At 35.6% G+C, this 16,886-nt stretch overlaps 1 protein-coding gene across 1 annotated transcript in view; it reads right to left on the bottom strand.

The window, feature by feature from the left end:
* Nucleotides 1-16,886, bottom strand: part of Ntng1 (netrin G1) — a 329,941-nt gene that overhangs the window by 48,894 nt on the left and 264,161 nt on the right. Inside the window, exons 6-7 of the mRNA XM_033758073.1 lie at nt 7,682-7,747; nt 5,400-5,459 (exon numbers count right to left, since the gene is read on the bottom strand). Of these exons, the coding sequence (XP_033613964.1) occupies nt 5,400-5,459; nt 7,682-7,747 (126 nt within the window). The remainder of the gene's footprint in view (nt 1-5,399; nt 5,460-7,681; nt 7,748-16,886) is intronic.

Raw genomic sequence — 16,886 nt, 5'->3', positions numbered from 1 at the left:
TAACTTGAGGGGGATGAGTAAAAATGTCCAGTAGAACTTGCACACTGAGTGAGGTAAACTTTTTGTTTTGTTTTATTTTTTATTTTATTTTATTTTTTTGGTACTGGGGATCGAATTCGGGTCCTTGCGCTTGCAAGGCAGACGGCGGAACCGCTAAGCTAAATCCCCGGCCCTTGTTTTGTTTTAAAAGGGGAAATTATCATTTCTGTTGAAAGAAATGAATGTGCCAAGGTACGAAACTAGGGAAATGTGGAGAGTGAGATACGAGGATTTTCATAATATAATTCCTTTGGGAAGTATTTAAGGGCTTCTACGGGATCTGCTCCATAGCTATAACTCACGCTTGGCTTTCTGCAACAACACTATCAAGAAAAAATGTATCTGTGAGATACTCAAATTCAGAGACAAGGATATTCCTCAGTGATAGAGGGCTTGCCTAGCATGAGCAAGGCTCTGGGTTTGATTTCAGCACTGACAAACAAAATCCAAGTTCAGTATTTTGTTATCTATTTCATAAATCACCATCATCGTGTCAAATGTAACACCGTTGCTTACCAATATCTGAATTTAATGAGTGATATACATTTCTGTGATGACCTTACTACTTCTTTGTCTCATTTAAAAATCAATTTATAACTTTTGATAAGAAAGGTTAAATAATTATGTGTGAAACTATGTTCAACTAACCACACAGTCTTATAAACCTATTTCTTAAAATAAGCAGATATTTAAAATGTTCCAGGGCCAGGGATTTAGCTCAGTGGTGCCACCACCTGCCTTACAAACACAAAGTCCCAAGTTCAATCCCTGGTACCAAAGAAATAAAAATAAATAAATAAAAAATAAAATGTTCCATAATATATGAGATGGGTTAATAATAACTTGATTCTTTTAAAATCTTAAGATCTTTCTGAGACTTTGATTAAGCTGTCTTCTCTGGTCATGATATATTTGATAGTATTAAATGAGAAAAACATTTTTTAAAGTGATTTGGAAAGCATGAGAACATTATATAAATACTAAGTGTTTCAAATATAATTATTATGCTCCTGTATTATTTTCTAGCATCTTGTTAATTTAACATTCTTCAATACCTAGTCTTCGCTCAGACACAGAACCTATTAGTGATCACTAATAATATAGTTTCAGTTGCATTACATGTTTAGATACTCAAAAGATGACATTAACAGTTTAATAATTCTTCAGTTCACTGAACTACTGTCTTCCTTTCTCTTCTTGTAAAGTACAGAATCTATGCTCCATCTTTATAATCATTGTATTTCCTTCTATACAATTGTTGCCGTCCTATCCCTAATCATAGTTTCCTGGGAAAACTTGATCCTGTCAGGTTTACATGCCAGCAGTTAAATGAGGCTAGGGTTTTTCCTCCAACAATTTTGAAATGAGTCTCCCTTCAAGTTCATGGTCATTAACTTCAGGGGTGCCCTCACTGTTTGATTTTTAAACCTCCTTTGCTTTTTTGTGTTATCTTCTTGGCTCAGGGTTTAATCCTGGGACCTCTGTGTTCTTGAGGCTTAACCTACATGTTTTTACCTAGGACCATGACTTTAAAAACTATCTACATGTGGATCATTAAAAAATGGTTATTTTTATCTTGAATCAATGTCTCAGTTAGTTACTGAGACAACATTCAGTCTCATATGCTACATTCAGGTGCCTTCTTGGTGTCTCGACTTGAACACCGAGTAAAGATCTCAACTCTAGGATGTTCAAAACTGAGTTCCTGGCCTATATTCCTAACCTGCTGCCCACCAGGGGGACTCATCTCAGGAATAACTTCATTTCTCTAACTGCTTAGCTCAGCTGGGCAGAGTTATTCTCCACACACCATTCCCTTTCTCCACTCCCGATAACCAATCCAGGGGCAGATCCTCTTGGCTGTGGTTTTAAATTCATGTCAAATCTGACTAGTTCTCACCGGCTGCAGCATCACCACCTGGGTTATGGCCATCATCCCCAAACTACTCTCTGGGCTTCCGCTCTTGTGACAGTCTCGCCTTCACCCAATGGTCAGAGTGACCCTGCAAAACTCAGATTAGGTCATGAAACTTGACTGCTCACAATCCAAATGGGTTCCAGTCTCAGTCAAGAGAAAGAGGAGGTCATGCCTTCCCAAGTGCTCTGGCTCTTAGCTTCCCTGGGGTTTCCTTACTATCATGGTCCACCCCATTTACTCCTTGTTGCTTTCCAAAAGTGTCAAACACTTCTCAGGGCCTCGGCAGATACTGCTTCCAGAATACTCCTCCACAGACCACTCCCCACAAGGAAAAACATTGCTCAGTACTTGTTCTCTCACTTTTTTAATTGGGTCTTTGTGTAAAGAAAATTTTCTGACCACTTTATCTGAAATAACAACCTCTCAACCAAACACCCTCACCTTCCACTTTCCTGAACCCGTTTAACACTTTTAAATAGAGTATAACATCTGCAACATATTTTTAAAAAAAATTTCCTCCTATGTTCCACATGTAAATACATGAGTGTAGGCAACATTTATTTTGTTGACAGACATAACTACAGAGCTCTAAGCATCCCTTGGCACACAGTTATCACTCAGAAAGTATTGTTGAATGACTGACTAAATGAATGAAGGATGATTTTAAAGCATCCTCCTCGGTGGCAGAGGAAGACACAGAAGAAATTTTATTTAAATTTATTCCTCCACCCTTCAAATCCTTTAAGAGAGCCTGGCTATATTCTCTACATTAAAGAGTTTAGAAAAATAAGTCACACAATAAGATATAACTAAGTTAGTGGTTATATTACCTGGGAGTTGAGTGTGAATCTATGAAGAGACCAATTTAGGCAGTAAAAGCAGATTACTGAAATTTGCTGTGGTTTGTAAAGTTTTCAACCTCAAATTTCATTGTAGAAATACATACCTATATCTATATCTATATCTATATCTATATCTACATCTATTTCAGTCCAGTATTAATGTTGTATAAACAAAACTAAGCAGGGTCTTCAATGTACATACACATGATATGGCAAGGCAAGCATTGGGGACACATTTATCGAGATGTTCCTGTACCAGGCATCATGTACCAGGAGACAAAATGAACGAGGTCCATTCCTGTAGCCTTATGCAGGGTTTCTCAACTTCAACAAAATTGAAATATAGGGTCAAATGCTTCTTTTTTGGTTGGGACTGTCCTGCACTTTGTATGATATTCACAAACATTCCTGGCCTGACCCACCAGAAGTAGTAGCAAACCTCAACCTGTGACCATGAAACTTGCCCCCAGATTTTGTCAAATTTCCCCTGGGAGGCAAATCCCACATCCAAAACAGGAAATATATATATGTATCACCTCTCACATTATATAAGTCAAATATAATAATGAAGTACTGAGTACTATATACAGCAATAAAGGCTAAAGACATTTCAGAAGCGGGAGAGTTCAAGGTTGATTTTCCAGATTAGCAAAAGCCCACAACTCTCTGAGGTTTAGAAGGTTCCTTCTGAGAGGCTGGTTGGGAAAACTTGGGTAGGGAAGAGTCACTGGAAAACAAATTTGGAGACAAAGAGAATTGAAGCAAAAGAATGTCAGGAAGAAAAGGTATTAAATTTCCCTTTTGTGTCTTCTTTGTACTGTTCTCCTGTTGCTTGTAATTCCATTATTCCATTATTTAAGTGAACATAACATAAAATATTCTGACTGTGGCACAGGTAGATTTTTTTTCTAAATGAGGAAAGCTTATTCAAATTCAGAGCTGATGAAAACTCATTTTGTCATTCAAAAAGAAAGGATTTGGGAAGAGATTTAATAGAAGGCAAAGGAATTAGAACCTCTTGAGTATTTTTCTTTCACTGTATTAACAGCATGATATTTCCTCTGTGGCCTGAAGCCTCCCTCAGGGGTGGGCCTGAAGAAGATCTAGAAATCTCTGTTCCTTTTCCTATCTGTTTTGTACCCCTTTGTAGCCGCAGAAGCTCTTCTACACAGAATTTTAAAATAAATCTGTTGCATTAGGTAGCTTCTTCCAACCTCCAGGATATATTTGGGCCTCATTAACACTGTGTCCTCCAAATACTAGAGATTCAACAATACAGTATCCAACTCCAGACAAAAGGCTCTTGTGCATCCAGCATACCGACTTGACATAAAGAGGTAAACTTTATGCAACTTCTTTTTGTCTCCTTTCTCATTCACCTCTTTGGTTTCATTCTATAGATTTTTTTATTTTTAATCATGGGTGAGGAATTGCATTCCTACTGTGGCTTTAGTGCCTATTACATACATTACATGCCGAAATCAACTTGCTACCCTCTGAATCTGTGGTAGCTCTATTTGTAATACATTTCCCTATATTTCAAATCTATTTGGATACCCATCAAAATTGGATGGGTACTGGATACACATCTTCAATGTTCTATAGTTCAGAGTGCATTTTGAGGCAAGTTTAGACGTGGTCTAAATGCTATCAGTTTCCTTTCCCCTTGACTCCTGACTTATTTCTTCCCTTTTTCTACATGGCACAGAAGGACAAATTTAACATTGACTAAAACTGGGAAAAGGACTACATTCAATAAAGGAAGATGTTATGGTCATTTCATTAAGTGGTTCAAATTATATGCTGATTTTGTTAATAAAAATTATTTTCTGGCGGACATATTTCATGGAAAAACAAACAAAAATCCCCAAATCACAACAAAAATGACATATATTCAACAGTCAAGGGTGGAAAACAAGACACACCTGTTACATGGGACATTTAAGGGAAAATGGTAAAATAAAAACAGGCTCTTCATGTTTCCTGAAAAATCTTCATTCTGTGAATGATAGATGCTAGCTGGAATGGGCCATTCATGAGTCACAGATGAGGTACTATTTGCTTTCATTTAAGGAAAGTAATATTAATATTATTTTTTGGGTTACCATGAACACTTAACCCAGCACAGATCTTTACTAGTATTTTCCAAATTCATTCAAAACAATATGAATTCCAAGGTGTTTCACGTGAAACAAAGTCAAATGGGCACTAAGTTGGAACCCACCATTCTGTGCTCATGAAAAGCATCCTCAAAACTCACCGTAAGTGAGTTCCCTTATTTTCAATGCAAGTGAGTATCAGTGTTGCTGCTCTCACATACATGGTCTAAACAGGATCCTAAGCAGTTATAATTCTTAGCCACATGTTAATCTTTCAGAAAACAAATGTTGCAGCATTTTAAATTGCAGTCAAATGTCAGAGTGAAGCATATTTCTTACAGATGACATTCTCAGTACTAGTTGATGCACCGATTAGTATCACTCAACATGCCTCAACGATAAGCTGATGGGTACACTTCACAGATATTCCAGATTCATACAGTGTAAGATTTCACAACACATAACACCATGGAATCACTGTATGAATCCAAGAATTCCTACCTCTCTTGTGGTTTGCAACTTGAACAGAAGAAACTGTTGACAAAGCTAATTTGGGAGCAACTGGATAGGTTTAAAAGAATAACAGCAAATTAGAAACAACAGTGAAATGTTCAAAGTGTAATACTGTTACCAACCCACTCAAAACTAGCCCTAAAGAAGGTACTGTCTGTGTTTGTTGTTCCTGGGAGTTTTTTTCAATTCAAAGGAAGGCTTCTTTTTGTCTAAAAGTGTTCAACATTGTCAATAAAAAAGTTTAGAAGCCTTATTTTCAGAGCCAAAAGGAATTTCCATTTAAATAAAAGAATCCAGTTAAACAAACATTTTTCCCATAAAAATGTAGATATCAGAAGCCCCTGATTTTCTCTTTTAAACTTAGAGTTATGTTGTGGATTAGAAATATCATTGCCCCAATTTACCATGTCATTCTAAGCTTGTCAAAATGATTAAAAATCACAGAACTTAGTCATGATGTCAAGCTTTCAGAAGCATTTGGGCCTTAAACATGAGTACCTTTAAAAAATCAGATCTTTTTCAGTGTTTATTACATTTATGATGCAATGAGTTTGTTAATGGCAGGGTTTTGTTTTTTAGGGTTGCCTGTCATTTCCCTTCCAATTATTCGTTAAGTCTTCCTTGTGAAAATAACAAAAACAGAGTAGGGGCTGGTGCTTCCTGCAGACGTTGGCAAGACAAATTACTGCTCCACAAAACTGGCTTATTCTACAAAGGTGCTCCTTTTACTAAAGTTTCAGGTTCAAGCATTTTATTCAACTATGCTGCTTCTTAAACAGATTTATTTGAGCTCATTATCTACATTCTGAAAAGGTGCAACTGGCATATATCTAACAATATTTCTGAGAGCTTTGTGTGACACTCACAGAAAACCACAGCAAAATAATTAAATGTGTTTGTTTCGGGTTTTGAACAATGCATAATCTTGTTCGGCTCAATACTCACTGCCAACAAGTGCTAAGTCTAAAGTTGTGTCTTGTATAACTTGTTGAGCTATGAAATTCAATGGAAATAGTGAGTGACATGTCACCAAAGATGCTCTCCTTGAATTTGCTGAGGAATAAAGCCAGTAAACTTGCCTTGAGTCTTCATAGAATTACACTAATAGAGGTGAGCTTGATGTGTATTTCTTCCTCCACATATGTATGCTGACACTTGAAAAAAACTCATTTGGAGCAAATGATTAAGATAATTCTATTTGCTGGTAATATATGTATCTAGGACAGTCTCAATTTCATCACTCTGACCAAGGACTGAAAATGCAATCTTTCCAATTTGACTCCTCAACAAGTTGCTAATATATTTTGTTTTGCTTAGCAGTTATTTCCTGGTTCCTTCTTTTGCTCATTTCCTCCACCATCTGTATTCATCAGAGTCTAAAAGAGCATCCTGTATGTAACTAAGAAAGGTAGAGGTCAAAAATTTTCGAGAAAGAAGAAGGCAAAATAATACAGTTTATATTAAACTGAGCTATTTATATATGCAGACATACAGATGATAGATGTTAAGTGAATTTAATATTTCTCTGAGGCTTTTGAAGTTTATTGTCCTATATTTTTTACAATATAATCATACTAGTGTTTGTCTGTTCCCTCCCTCTCCCCTCCCTTCATCTTCCTTCCTTCCTTCTTGCCTTCCTTCCTCTCCTTTGATGTCAGAGATTAGAAAATAATTAGTGCTCTAAAGACAGACAGAAAACAGGTTGCTGTTAATGCTGGTAGACATGAATGTCAATTGAATAAGGGATGAAGGAGAAAGTCCCAACCAAGAAGAAAATTTATTGTGTGTGAGCGTGCGTGTGTGTGTGGGGGGTGGAAGAAAACAGATCTATTGGGTGTCACAACTTTGTCTTTATCTGTTTATCCAGACCTTCACTATAACTGAGATGCCAGTTGGTTTCCTAAAGAAAAGTTAAAGAGAGATACCAGAAGGACACCTCTGCCATTCAAAAATTTTAAGACTTATTTACACTCCTCCGCCCCGTGATGGCAACAGAACTCTGGGCTTCTCTTAAGATTGACTGAAATTCATGTTAATTTAGTCAATGGCTTATAACTTCTTCACCATTTCATTTTTGTTGTTTTTCTTCATCTTTCACTTCAATATTTCTGGGAAAATCGTCATGTTAGAAAGAAAATGATTTGAATTATGATTCTTTCAAAGGCATGGCATTCATGATAATGTTCTTATTTGGTGTTAAAAAATTGTATATGGGATTTTCCCCGGAACATGTGGGATTTTATATCAGTAGGAATTTTACATGCTCCTACCTTGTTTTGGGTTAGAAACCTCAAGGGAAGAAATATTCGGCCATATCCTATTAAACTTTGGAGGATCTGCATGCACCAGGAAAAATCAGGGAATGTTATTTTCAGCTATAATGTCATTTAGTCTAAACAAAAAATTAATTATATGGACAAAGACACAAACCACGCATCTGCTTTTCAACTTGGCTGTGAGGCACTTAAACAAAACATGACTCCCATACCGAACAAGAGCAAGCAATTGATGATTCCCAAAACATTGAATGGACATTAAATATATAGCCACTTCCCTAACAAAGTTATACGTTTACTTTTAAAATAAGGTAGAGTGTTCTTATACAAATAACCAAACAGGGACTTCAGCAATCCAAACTGATATGTAAAGCTGGTGCCTGAAACTGGAAGATAACACTAAGGAAATAATTTCTCACTTGAAGATTCCATTCTACTCAATTTATATTTACAGATATGAACTGGTTGCATTAGTCTTTCAGGAAATATGCTTTGAGGGCATGTTTTAAGTGTGAGCCATTATCTCTGAAATTAAGTGGATCCATTTCCTATTTTTATACGTGCAACTTCTGCAAGAAGGAAAGAGATTACTGGTGTTTCTGGGTTCAGAACAGTACAAGGCGCTTCCAATCATATCTAGGGTTGGAGCATGTGGTTGTGCATATACTTCATGATACTTTTCACCTTAAAGCAGATTTCTAGAGTTACTGTTTCCATCCAGAAATCATGCAAAGGATTTTGTTTAAGGATTAATAGTTTTGTCTTGAACCCACCCATTGAAGGAAAAGCCCAACTACAGAAGGCAGGGCACCTAGGTAGGATTTGCTGTTTATTAAGTTGTACTGGTCATGACCATTAAAGCAAACCCTACTGTCTGTTGAGTGCAAGTCTGAACCATATCTCGTTTGTTATCTTTGAGGACCGCCAAAGTCCACAAGGACTTGACTCTGTGCTCCTGCAGTGCTCCTGCAGCACTTTGCTGTTAGTGCTCCAAGTCTCTCATTGGTATGTGGACTTCTAATGCTGCTAGTGTCCATTTCAGATATTGCTAATTATACTGGGTCCCTTTGAAGAAGGGCAAAGCCTTGAAAAAAGCTTCATAATTGAGAAATTGATATCAAGTGGTGAGGCTACTGTAAACAGGTATTATCAGATTGTTTCTTCCATCATTAGATTACAGAAAATAACATTATTGCCGGACATAAAACTTAAGACTATTATTCTAGTTTTAATGTATTTGCCAGAAAATCTGATCTCAAACAAAGCTATTGCTCTGTTTTTTTCTGATTTGATACATGGGTACACAAAGGCAAAGAAAATGTTAGTACTTATACTGTAATATCTGCCAAAACAAACAGAAAAAAATGTAATAGTTTTCCCATATATATCTGGGTGTTATTAAATACATAAATATTTTACTACACATAGACAAAATATCCAGCTTATTGATGGAATGTTGCTTTTCACTTGAACCTTTTCCTGATGACACTGAATTACCAGAACAAGCCTATTAGAGGTCTGTGATGATCAGCTTGAAAAACCAAAAATTTGTATTTTGAAGGAAATAATTTTTTTGGAAAGGGTTTCAAATCATTGGTGAGATTTTATGTAAACATATGTTGATTTATATTATTCCATTAAATTATGACAGTCTCAGTTTGGTGAAATAGTTCTCTCCGTGTTTTTCTGTAGTAGAGGCAAATAAATACAGGTACTAAGTGGAGGTGATAGTTGATAAGTTTAATTCTAAGAATTCAGTGACTTGTTTGCCTGGATAAAATGAAAATAATAATATGATTTATTAGTTTATTAATAAGCTTTGCCAAGAAATTTAAACAAAGATAATAATATAATAATTTAGAACTGAGTTCTAAAAATTAACTCTATAAATTACTTTATTCCATATTCCAGTAAATTAACTATATTTATGACTATATTTTAGTATAGCTTTTTGTTAATGTTTTATAATTTTTCTCAGGATGCTGATAATTTTATATGTATTTTTAAAAAGTAATATAGGTTATCCTACTTTTGAATTATTAAGATTACATGACCTGTACAGAATGTTCAATATAGATGCTCTATTCTAATCTGTTCCCTACCAATAATATAATTTTCTTCTGTTTTTGCACAGCTAACACAGCTTTTTGGGCAGGCAAATCGTTGTTCATGTCTGAGAATATAATTAGATTTTTTTTCGAAATAATTTTCATTATCGTATGCTTAATCTTCCTAAGCACTTAAAACTCAGGTCCACCAACAACTAAACAACTATCATGTGAAAAATCCTGACCTATCTATCTATCTATCTATCTATCTATCTATCTATCTATCTCTGCAGTGGGCACAATTTTATATGCTATGTGTTTTCCTTGGAAGGAAAAACGTTGACCTAAAAGATATGGCTGTTGATGTTTGTGGCTCCTAAACCCCTAAATGTATAACTGTCAGCTGATATACATATACATTTTAATATCTGAAATTTTAATTTGATATCTCATCTTAAATTTAAAAATTATTGTTTTATAAGATCAAATAAGAAAACAAATTAAAATTAGCCTGTTACTCCCTGGTTATATTTGCTACTCTAAGATCCTGATGTGAAATAAATATTTGGCAAGTGTTACTAAAAACATTTAATTCCCCGAAGTAAATTAGGCATGTTAGAGGCCATACTAATAGTATAATTGAGACAAATTCTATCTTATCATCTACAAAGCCAATGAAAGTCTTTGCTTTAGATGAAGCCTCTGAGAACCCTTAGCTATTGAGCTACTTGTTTCAAGTGGTTATAAATTGCAAATAGGAGAAAATGATAATACATCAAAAATATCTGTATTGCCCCTTTGGGTGAGTTGTTGCAAATTTAGTAATTTCATTTTCTTCACAAATCAACTAGGGAAAATCCCTGGGTCAACATAAGGTCTCAGAGTGGTGATTTGTCACGGGGCAGATGGTACTACGAATTATAAGATGAGAAGCTTGCTCCCAGCTCCGCCATTTAGGAACTATCTGGTTGTTAATTTCTCTGGACTCCAGTTTCCTTATCTATGAGATAAAGATGCTGGAGAAGAGATTTCTCTCCTTTCCAAGTTCCATTACTCTGGTGATTCCCTTGCAGCTCGGCAGCATTGTACTGTTGTTCATGGAGGGATGAAGCCTGTGGGGATGACATGTACTCCTGAATTTTGGAGAATCTAGCATGTGAAGAGTTCCCTGTGTGAAGGGAAAATCACGGCTGAGTACCCTCGTCGTGGACCTTTTGATTGTCATAGTGAACCTAAACTGGCATTGAGAAAATGTTCCTGGCACGAGGGAAGGGTCACCATAAAATCGTGGATGGACAATCATTTAGAAATAATCTTTGATTATTTCCTCCTTAAGGGTATTGGCTCCATCTGGGAAAAGGGACTGAATTTGTTTCCATAATCTCCTCATCAAGTCCACGAACTGGATTTCAAAGAGTTTTTGGATTAGAGAGGTGATAATCACAGAATTTACAGCCATCTTCTTTAAAAATAAACACAACATCTGAAAGGTCTTGCAGTTCTTATTATTCTACTGCTACTTTGAATTTTTAAATTATAACCATGGTAAGCCTGGAAAATAGCTGTTTAGGGAAATTTATTTAAAATATGGCTCATATAAATGGAGCACAGGCCAGAACTCGAAATGTACTACTTAGGTACATTTTCTAAGCTTTCTCATCAGTAAAATGGAGATAATAACACTCCTGGTTACTGTTTCTTATGAAAGCTGAATGTATTAATATTTTCTTGATATTGCAATGAACATTAATAAATACTAGCTCTTAGTCTACTTATGGTTGTTGTTATAATAAAATCAGATTACTGTAGTTTAAATAACTTTTACTGACTCGAAGCAGGGAAAATAATGAGCTCTTTCTTTTCTTGTTTTCAATTTTAATTGTTCCCAAAGCAAGTGATCACCTATGTGAGTAAAATTAATGTAAGATTTAGCTTAATTTTTAGAGAATAATCCAATCCTAGGGGCTATATCAGTTAATACTATTGTTCAGAAAGCAATAGAAATTATTTTCCGTACTCTAAGAAATATATGCCTTTTGACCATTAGCAATATGAAAATGTTAAATTTCAAATTTCTTTCAGTTTAGAAGCATATTAGCTTAGAAAATGAATCAAATATGTAGATTTTCTCAATTTTTAAAAATTTGTTAAGAATTACTTAGAGGATTGTTATACAATTTAGTTGAAATCCACTTTCATGAATTAGAACAACTGAGATTCCATTATGTAAAAAAAGAAGTGAGTAGGTTGGGGATTTAGCTCAGTGTCTGTCTTGCAAGAGCGAAGTCCTGAGTTTGATCTCTGGTATAAAAAAAAAAAAAAGTGAGGTTTTGGAAGGAAGTTTTTTGTTTCTTTTTCTTCAATTCACTTTATGGACAGCCTTTAAGGACAGAGTAAAATGTGACCAAAGTTTACCATCAAAGGAAAATTTTATTTATTTCTTCCTAGTACAGTCTCCTGTTTATTGTCTCATACTTTATTAATTTAAATAAATGAGGAGGCGAATGTTAATGTCATGGAAGAATGTAAAAAATCCTAGTCAAAAATTGGACACTGACCCGAGTTCTTGACTTTTGTCCTGAAGCTTTGAATACTATGGATCCTTAATTGTTTTATCTGTGAAATAATGGGGTTGGATGAGTAGCTCTTACAGTTGTTAAGAACATGAAAGCCTACATATTTTGGGGGGTTCTAAAATATGGCACTGTGACACGAAAAGCCATGCGAATAGGATGTTATGGAGCCTTTGTAAAACGTCATCCTCCCAGGCACATGAAGAGAATATCAGGTGAAGATAAAGTCATAAGGTCCCTATGGGTTCATACAGTCACTGCTATTGTTCCTCAGGGAATCTTCATATATCATTATTAAAGAATCTAAAAGAAACCTTGAAGCTCCTCAGGAGAAATCCCTAGAGCTTTGCAGGTATTCTTACCATCTTCACACCTAGAAATCTGCTCTTAGAAACAAAGCATCATTACACTGATGGGGAAAATGATTTAAATGTGATAATGGAAGATCTATCTTTACATGGCATGTAGAATTTTGTTTTGATATAAGAACTATTTCAATAGAGAAAAAAATTGGTTCACTTTATAAACATGCTGTGCAACTGGCAAAGAAAACGTCCTAAACTATTTCGTGTTCCACATCTGACCTCTACACACATTTTTCTCCTCCTCAGTATATTTAGGATATTTTGTGGTACAGGAAGGACCTTTCTCTATGGAGGAAGGGTCACAGTCCTCCATTCTCTGTTCTGAGACACCATGTTTGTAAGTGCTCCTGTTCACATCAAAGTGAAGTATCAGAAAATGAACTTCTGCTTTTATCCAGGACTGTATGATTCCCTTCATGAGAGTGGGTAAATTCAGAAATAAACAGGTCTCCTAAGGTGTACTGTGGTACATTAGAAAGAGTCTGGGGTAGCATTGAGTAAACCTTGAATTCTTTTCTGATTTTTTCCACTTGGTATAATATTGTATGTAGACTTTAAAGTCCAATAGGCATTCCTGGCTATTTAACTTTGGGCAGGTTACTTGGCTACTCTGAGCCTCAGATTCACTCTTTGTAAAATTAAATTCTGTAGACATATCTTTGTTTAAATTGGAAATTTCTTTATCCTATAAAGATACCTAGCAAAGGTAGAGATATCAGCTCACACTTAAAACAGGGGCTTGCTTTACATTCTAAATTTGCCTGGAGAAAGGTTAATACATGAAAAAGTCAATCTGCTTAAGATGAGTCAATATGGATTAGTAAACTTCTCAGACTTTTTTAAAAGTAAGAGTTTCTCTTCTTTTCCTTTATTGGAATATTTGATTTATTCTTCAGGATCGAATAGTCAGCTATGTCCTAATGTTCATTCAATTTTAGGATAACCACAAAGGTTTTATGAATGTGAAATGCTAGTTGCATAAATATGAAATGGATCTGTGATGAGGATACTGGATACATGATATAATAGTCCCAAAGGCATTTCACCTGGGACCTTAGCTTTCCTTCTAGAACATCAGCAAACAGTTCAAAATTAATGTAACACACCATGCAATTTGCCATATCGCTACACTAGCCTGATAATATTTTTCCTCATTATATAAAACCTAATTAGTTAAAGGGCAATTCAAATGAAACTTTTATTTGGGGGATTTAGAAGTATTAAGGCAAAGGGAAAAAATAAAGCAAGCATACACAGCAGCTCTCTGGATAGTATGAACAAGATTATTAATAACCCTTGTGTGGGAACATGATTAACCTTGTTATTTTCCTCACGATCCAGGTTTTACAATAAATAAATCAATACTGAACAAAAATATTTAGATGCTTTATGGATAACAACTTTTACAAGGTCTCCAACTGGCATCAAATGTTTTCAAGTATGAAAGCATCTCTGGGCTTTCTCAACAGGCTGATGGATCCCTGCAGGTAGCACTTCCCTTGTTTAATAGTCCTGCCAATTAAATCAAATTAGACATGAATTTTTAACTCTATGATGAAGGCAATGCTCACTATAAGAGAAAACAGGAAAATGCAATATTTCCCTTAAGTGAATTGTTTCAAATTGAATAAAAGTTGGTTGAGAGGGGAGGGAAAGCAAAACAACTTCACTGACGTTCTATGCTTTATATGTAAACGTATCAGTCATTTGAAAGCAATTTAAAGGCATAATCTATAGTCAAGGCTGCAAAATGTTTACATTTATCTTTTCTTTCATTGGCACTCTAAGATGTTTTTATTTAAGAATTCCAAGTTTCTAAACATGGCCTTTCTTGATGTGATGGAATGGTCCATCCTTTACCTCTGACTCCTGTGTCATCTGCTTTTGTAAGAAGTACTAATAACCCCTACAAAGCTATTTGTACAGTAGGCCAATTCTCTCTAGTCTAATGATGCTATCTATAAAATATTATTTAATAAAGTTAGTGAAATAATTTGCTGTGCAGGACTAAGGATCAGATAATATATGTTTCAAGGCAATGATTAGTTTTACCACTTTAGCGTAAACAACCACAACAAGCCAACTATTAATTTGGATCATCAACCTCAACAAATGTTTGCTTAAATAAAATTGTGAATGTTTACTTCTAAGTACACTTAAGTGTGAACTAATTGCTACTATATCAGGTAAGGTAAAAACAGATCACAAGTCTCAAATGACTACAGCTCTATTTTGGGATTCATTAATTGCTGACAATATCACCAGTATTTTTTCAGCCATGGTCAAAGCACATCAAAATGACTGTTTTAAATCAAGTATCCTTGGGATGTTTGGGAAATCTATTTCTTAGTATATAGACAACAGCAAGTACAAATGAACTTAATGGGAAATTTGTTCAAAAATATTTCTAGCAGATGATCGGAAAGGATGATGTTTCTGTCCATGCATTAAAACAATAGAAGGTATTGACAATTAATTTGAGAACTATATTGAAATCTATTAGGGCCCCCAAAACATTTAGTCATTGTTTATAAAGTATATGTATGCAAAATTATGGCTACATATATCAAAGATTTACATTGATAATATACATCATTTATTTTCCTTCATATACACTTGAATGATTAGAGTATCATGAGTGTTACTTTTGTTATAATGGCGTCTTCCTATATAGCTTGTGGAATTAAATTCATTGATTCCTTCTTTGGGGGAGAGCCCTGGAAAGCACCCAAACTTAGTTTGAAAACCAAGAATCTTCCTCTTCTCTGACTCGCACCCTTCCTGTGTCCTCTAGAATAGATGATGAATTGTCTAAGTGTGAATTCTTGCCCTTTAGAGAAGAAAGGAATCTATGTGTGCTTACAACAAGCACTTGATAAGCCCACAAAGAAGGAACTTGAGGATGCCATTATGGCAACCCAGAAGATACAATCACGTTTGATGTTTTTGTCAGAAATCTTTTTACCTTAAAAGCCAGGCAACAAGCAAGCTAATCATGTGTGATGTTGGGTGACCCCTGGAAACACAACCTGTTTGCTAAAACTCCCATTGCACTCCAAGCAGAACAGCAGAGGTGTACTGAAGGCAGAGTACAAACTGTCACTTTTTGTGTGAGGGCTCCCCCTCCCACAGGTATTAGGAGTTAAATTTTCCTAGGTTTCTGACTATAAAGATTAATACATTTTCCAAAGGCACAACAAAGCATCCTTTCAGGTCACCACTGATGTCAAAAGAAAAGAAAACAAAACAAAACTGGAATTTTCTGTTTCATTGTGTAAAAGGTCAACATCTGCTGATGCTCAGAGATGGGGATGTGGTGGAGGTGGCCAGATGAGATGGGGAGTGAGCAGTACAGTTAGAGAGTCCATGCAACACACACCTGGCACTCAGAACAGAAACACACCCCAGCGCCAGAGAACGACTTTTCCATCTATCCATTTCTGAAATTTTTGACATAACAGATCACCATAGCAGCCTCAGTAATCTGTCTTGGCTCAATTCTGTTTGGTTCCCTTCTGCTCTAAAATTCATGTACAATTGCAATTGTCAAGGCCTGAAAGGAGCACATTGTGGGGTACCTGTACAGCTGAGCAAATGCCAGGGGAGGTATTGCAGCAGGAAAATTAGACTACTGAAAAATGAAGGTTTTCATTTGTAAGTTTGAAGCACAGATGCCATTTCAGTAAGATCACAAAGAAAATGCTGTGGTGCCTGGCTGATGTCTAAATGGATGTGAAAACTACTTTTATTTACAAAGCAGCAGATTTTCATGGCATTTAACATGTCTGGTGCTGAAGAAATCGGTGTCTGGGCCTATTCATGAGCTTAAGTAGACTGGGTTGATTTTTAAATTGAAAGATCTGACTGTGCATTTATAAGAAGCAGGGAGTTGTTTAATCCAAACTATCAGAATATTGTTTTTTAGTTGGATCTTACACACGATGGTGCTTCAAGTGCTGTTATTTAAGCTGAGATCATTTTACCTGGCGCAGTGCTCATGACACAAGCCCCTTGGGGGTTGTACCAAGGTGACAGTTCTCTTTACTTATGTGCATAATAGGAGCTTCCTTTGGAACATATTTCTAATGATTTATTAGCAGTTGTTCCAAGGATTTAGTCATCTGAGACAATATGTAAAATTCTGCTCTGAAATTTTATTGGGCGTGTTTATTACAAGCCTTCAGGCTTGAAGTTGGAGTGGCACTCGTTTATG

Source organism: Fukomys damarensis, unplaced genomic scaffold, assembly GCF_012274545.1.
Source record: "Fukomys damarensis isolate Sample0158 unplaced genomic scaffold, DMR_v1.0_HiC HiC_scaffold_33, whole genome shotgun sequence".
NCBI lineage: Eukaryota > Metazoa > Chordata > Mammalia > Rodentia > Bathyergidae > Fukomys > Fukomys damarensis.
This window is presented reverse-complemented; position numbering and strand designations above follow the sequence as displayed.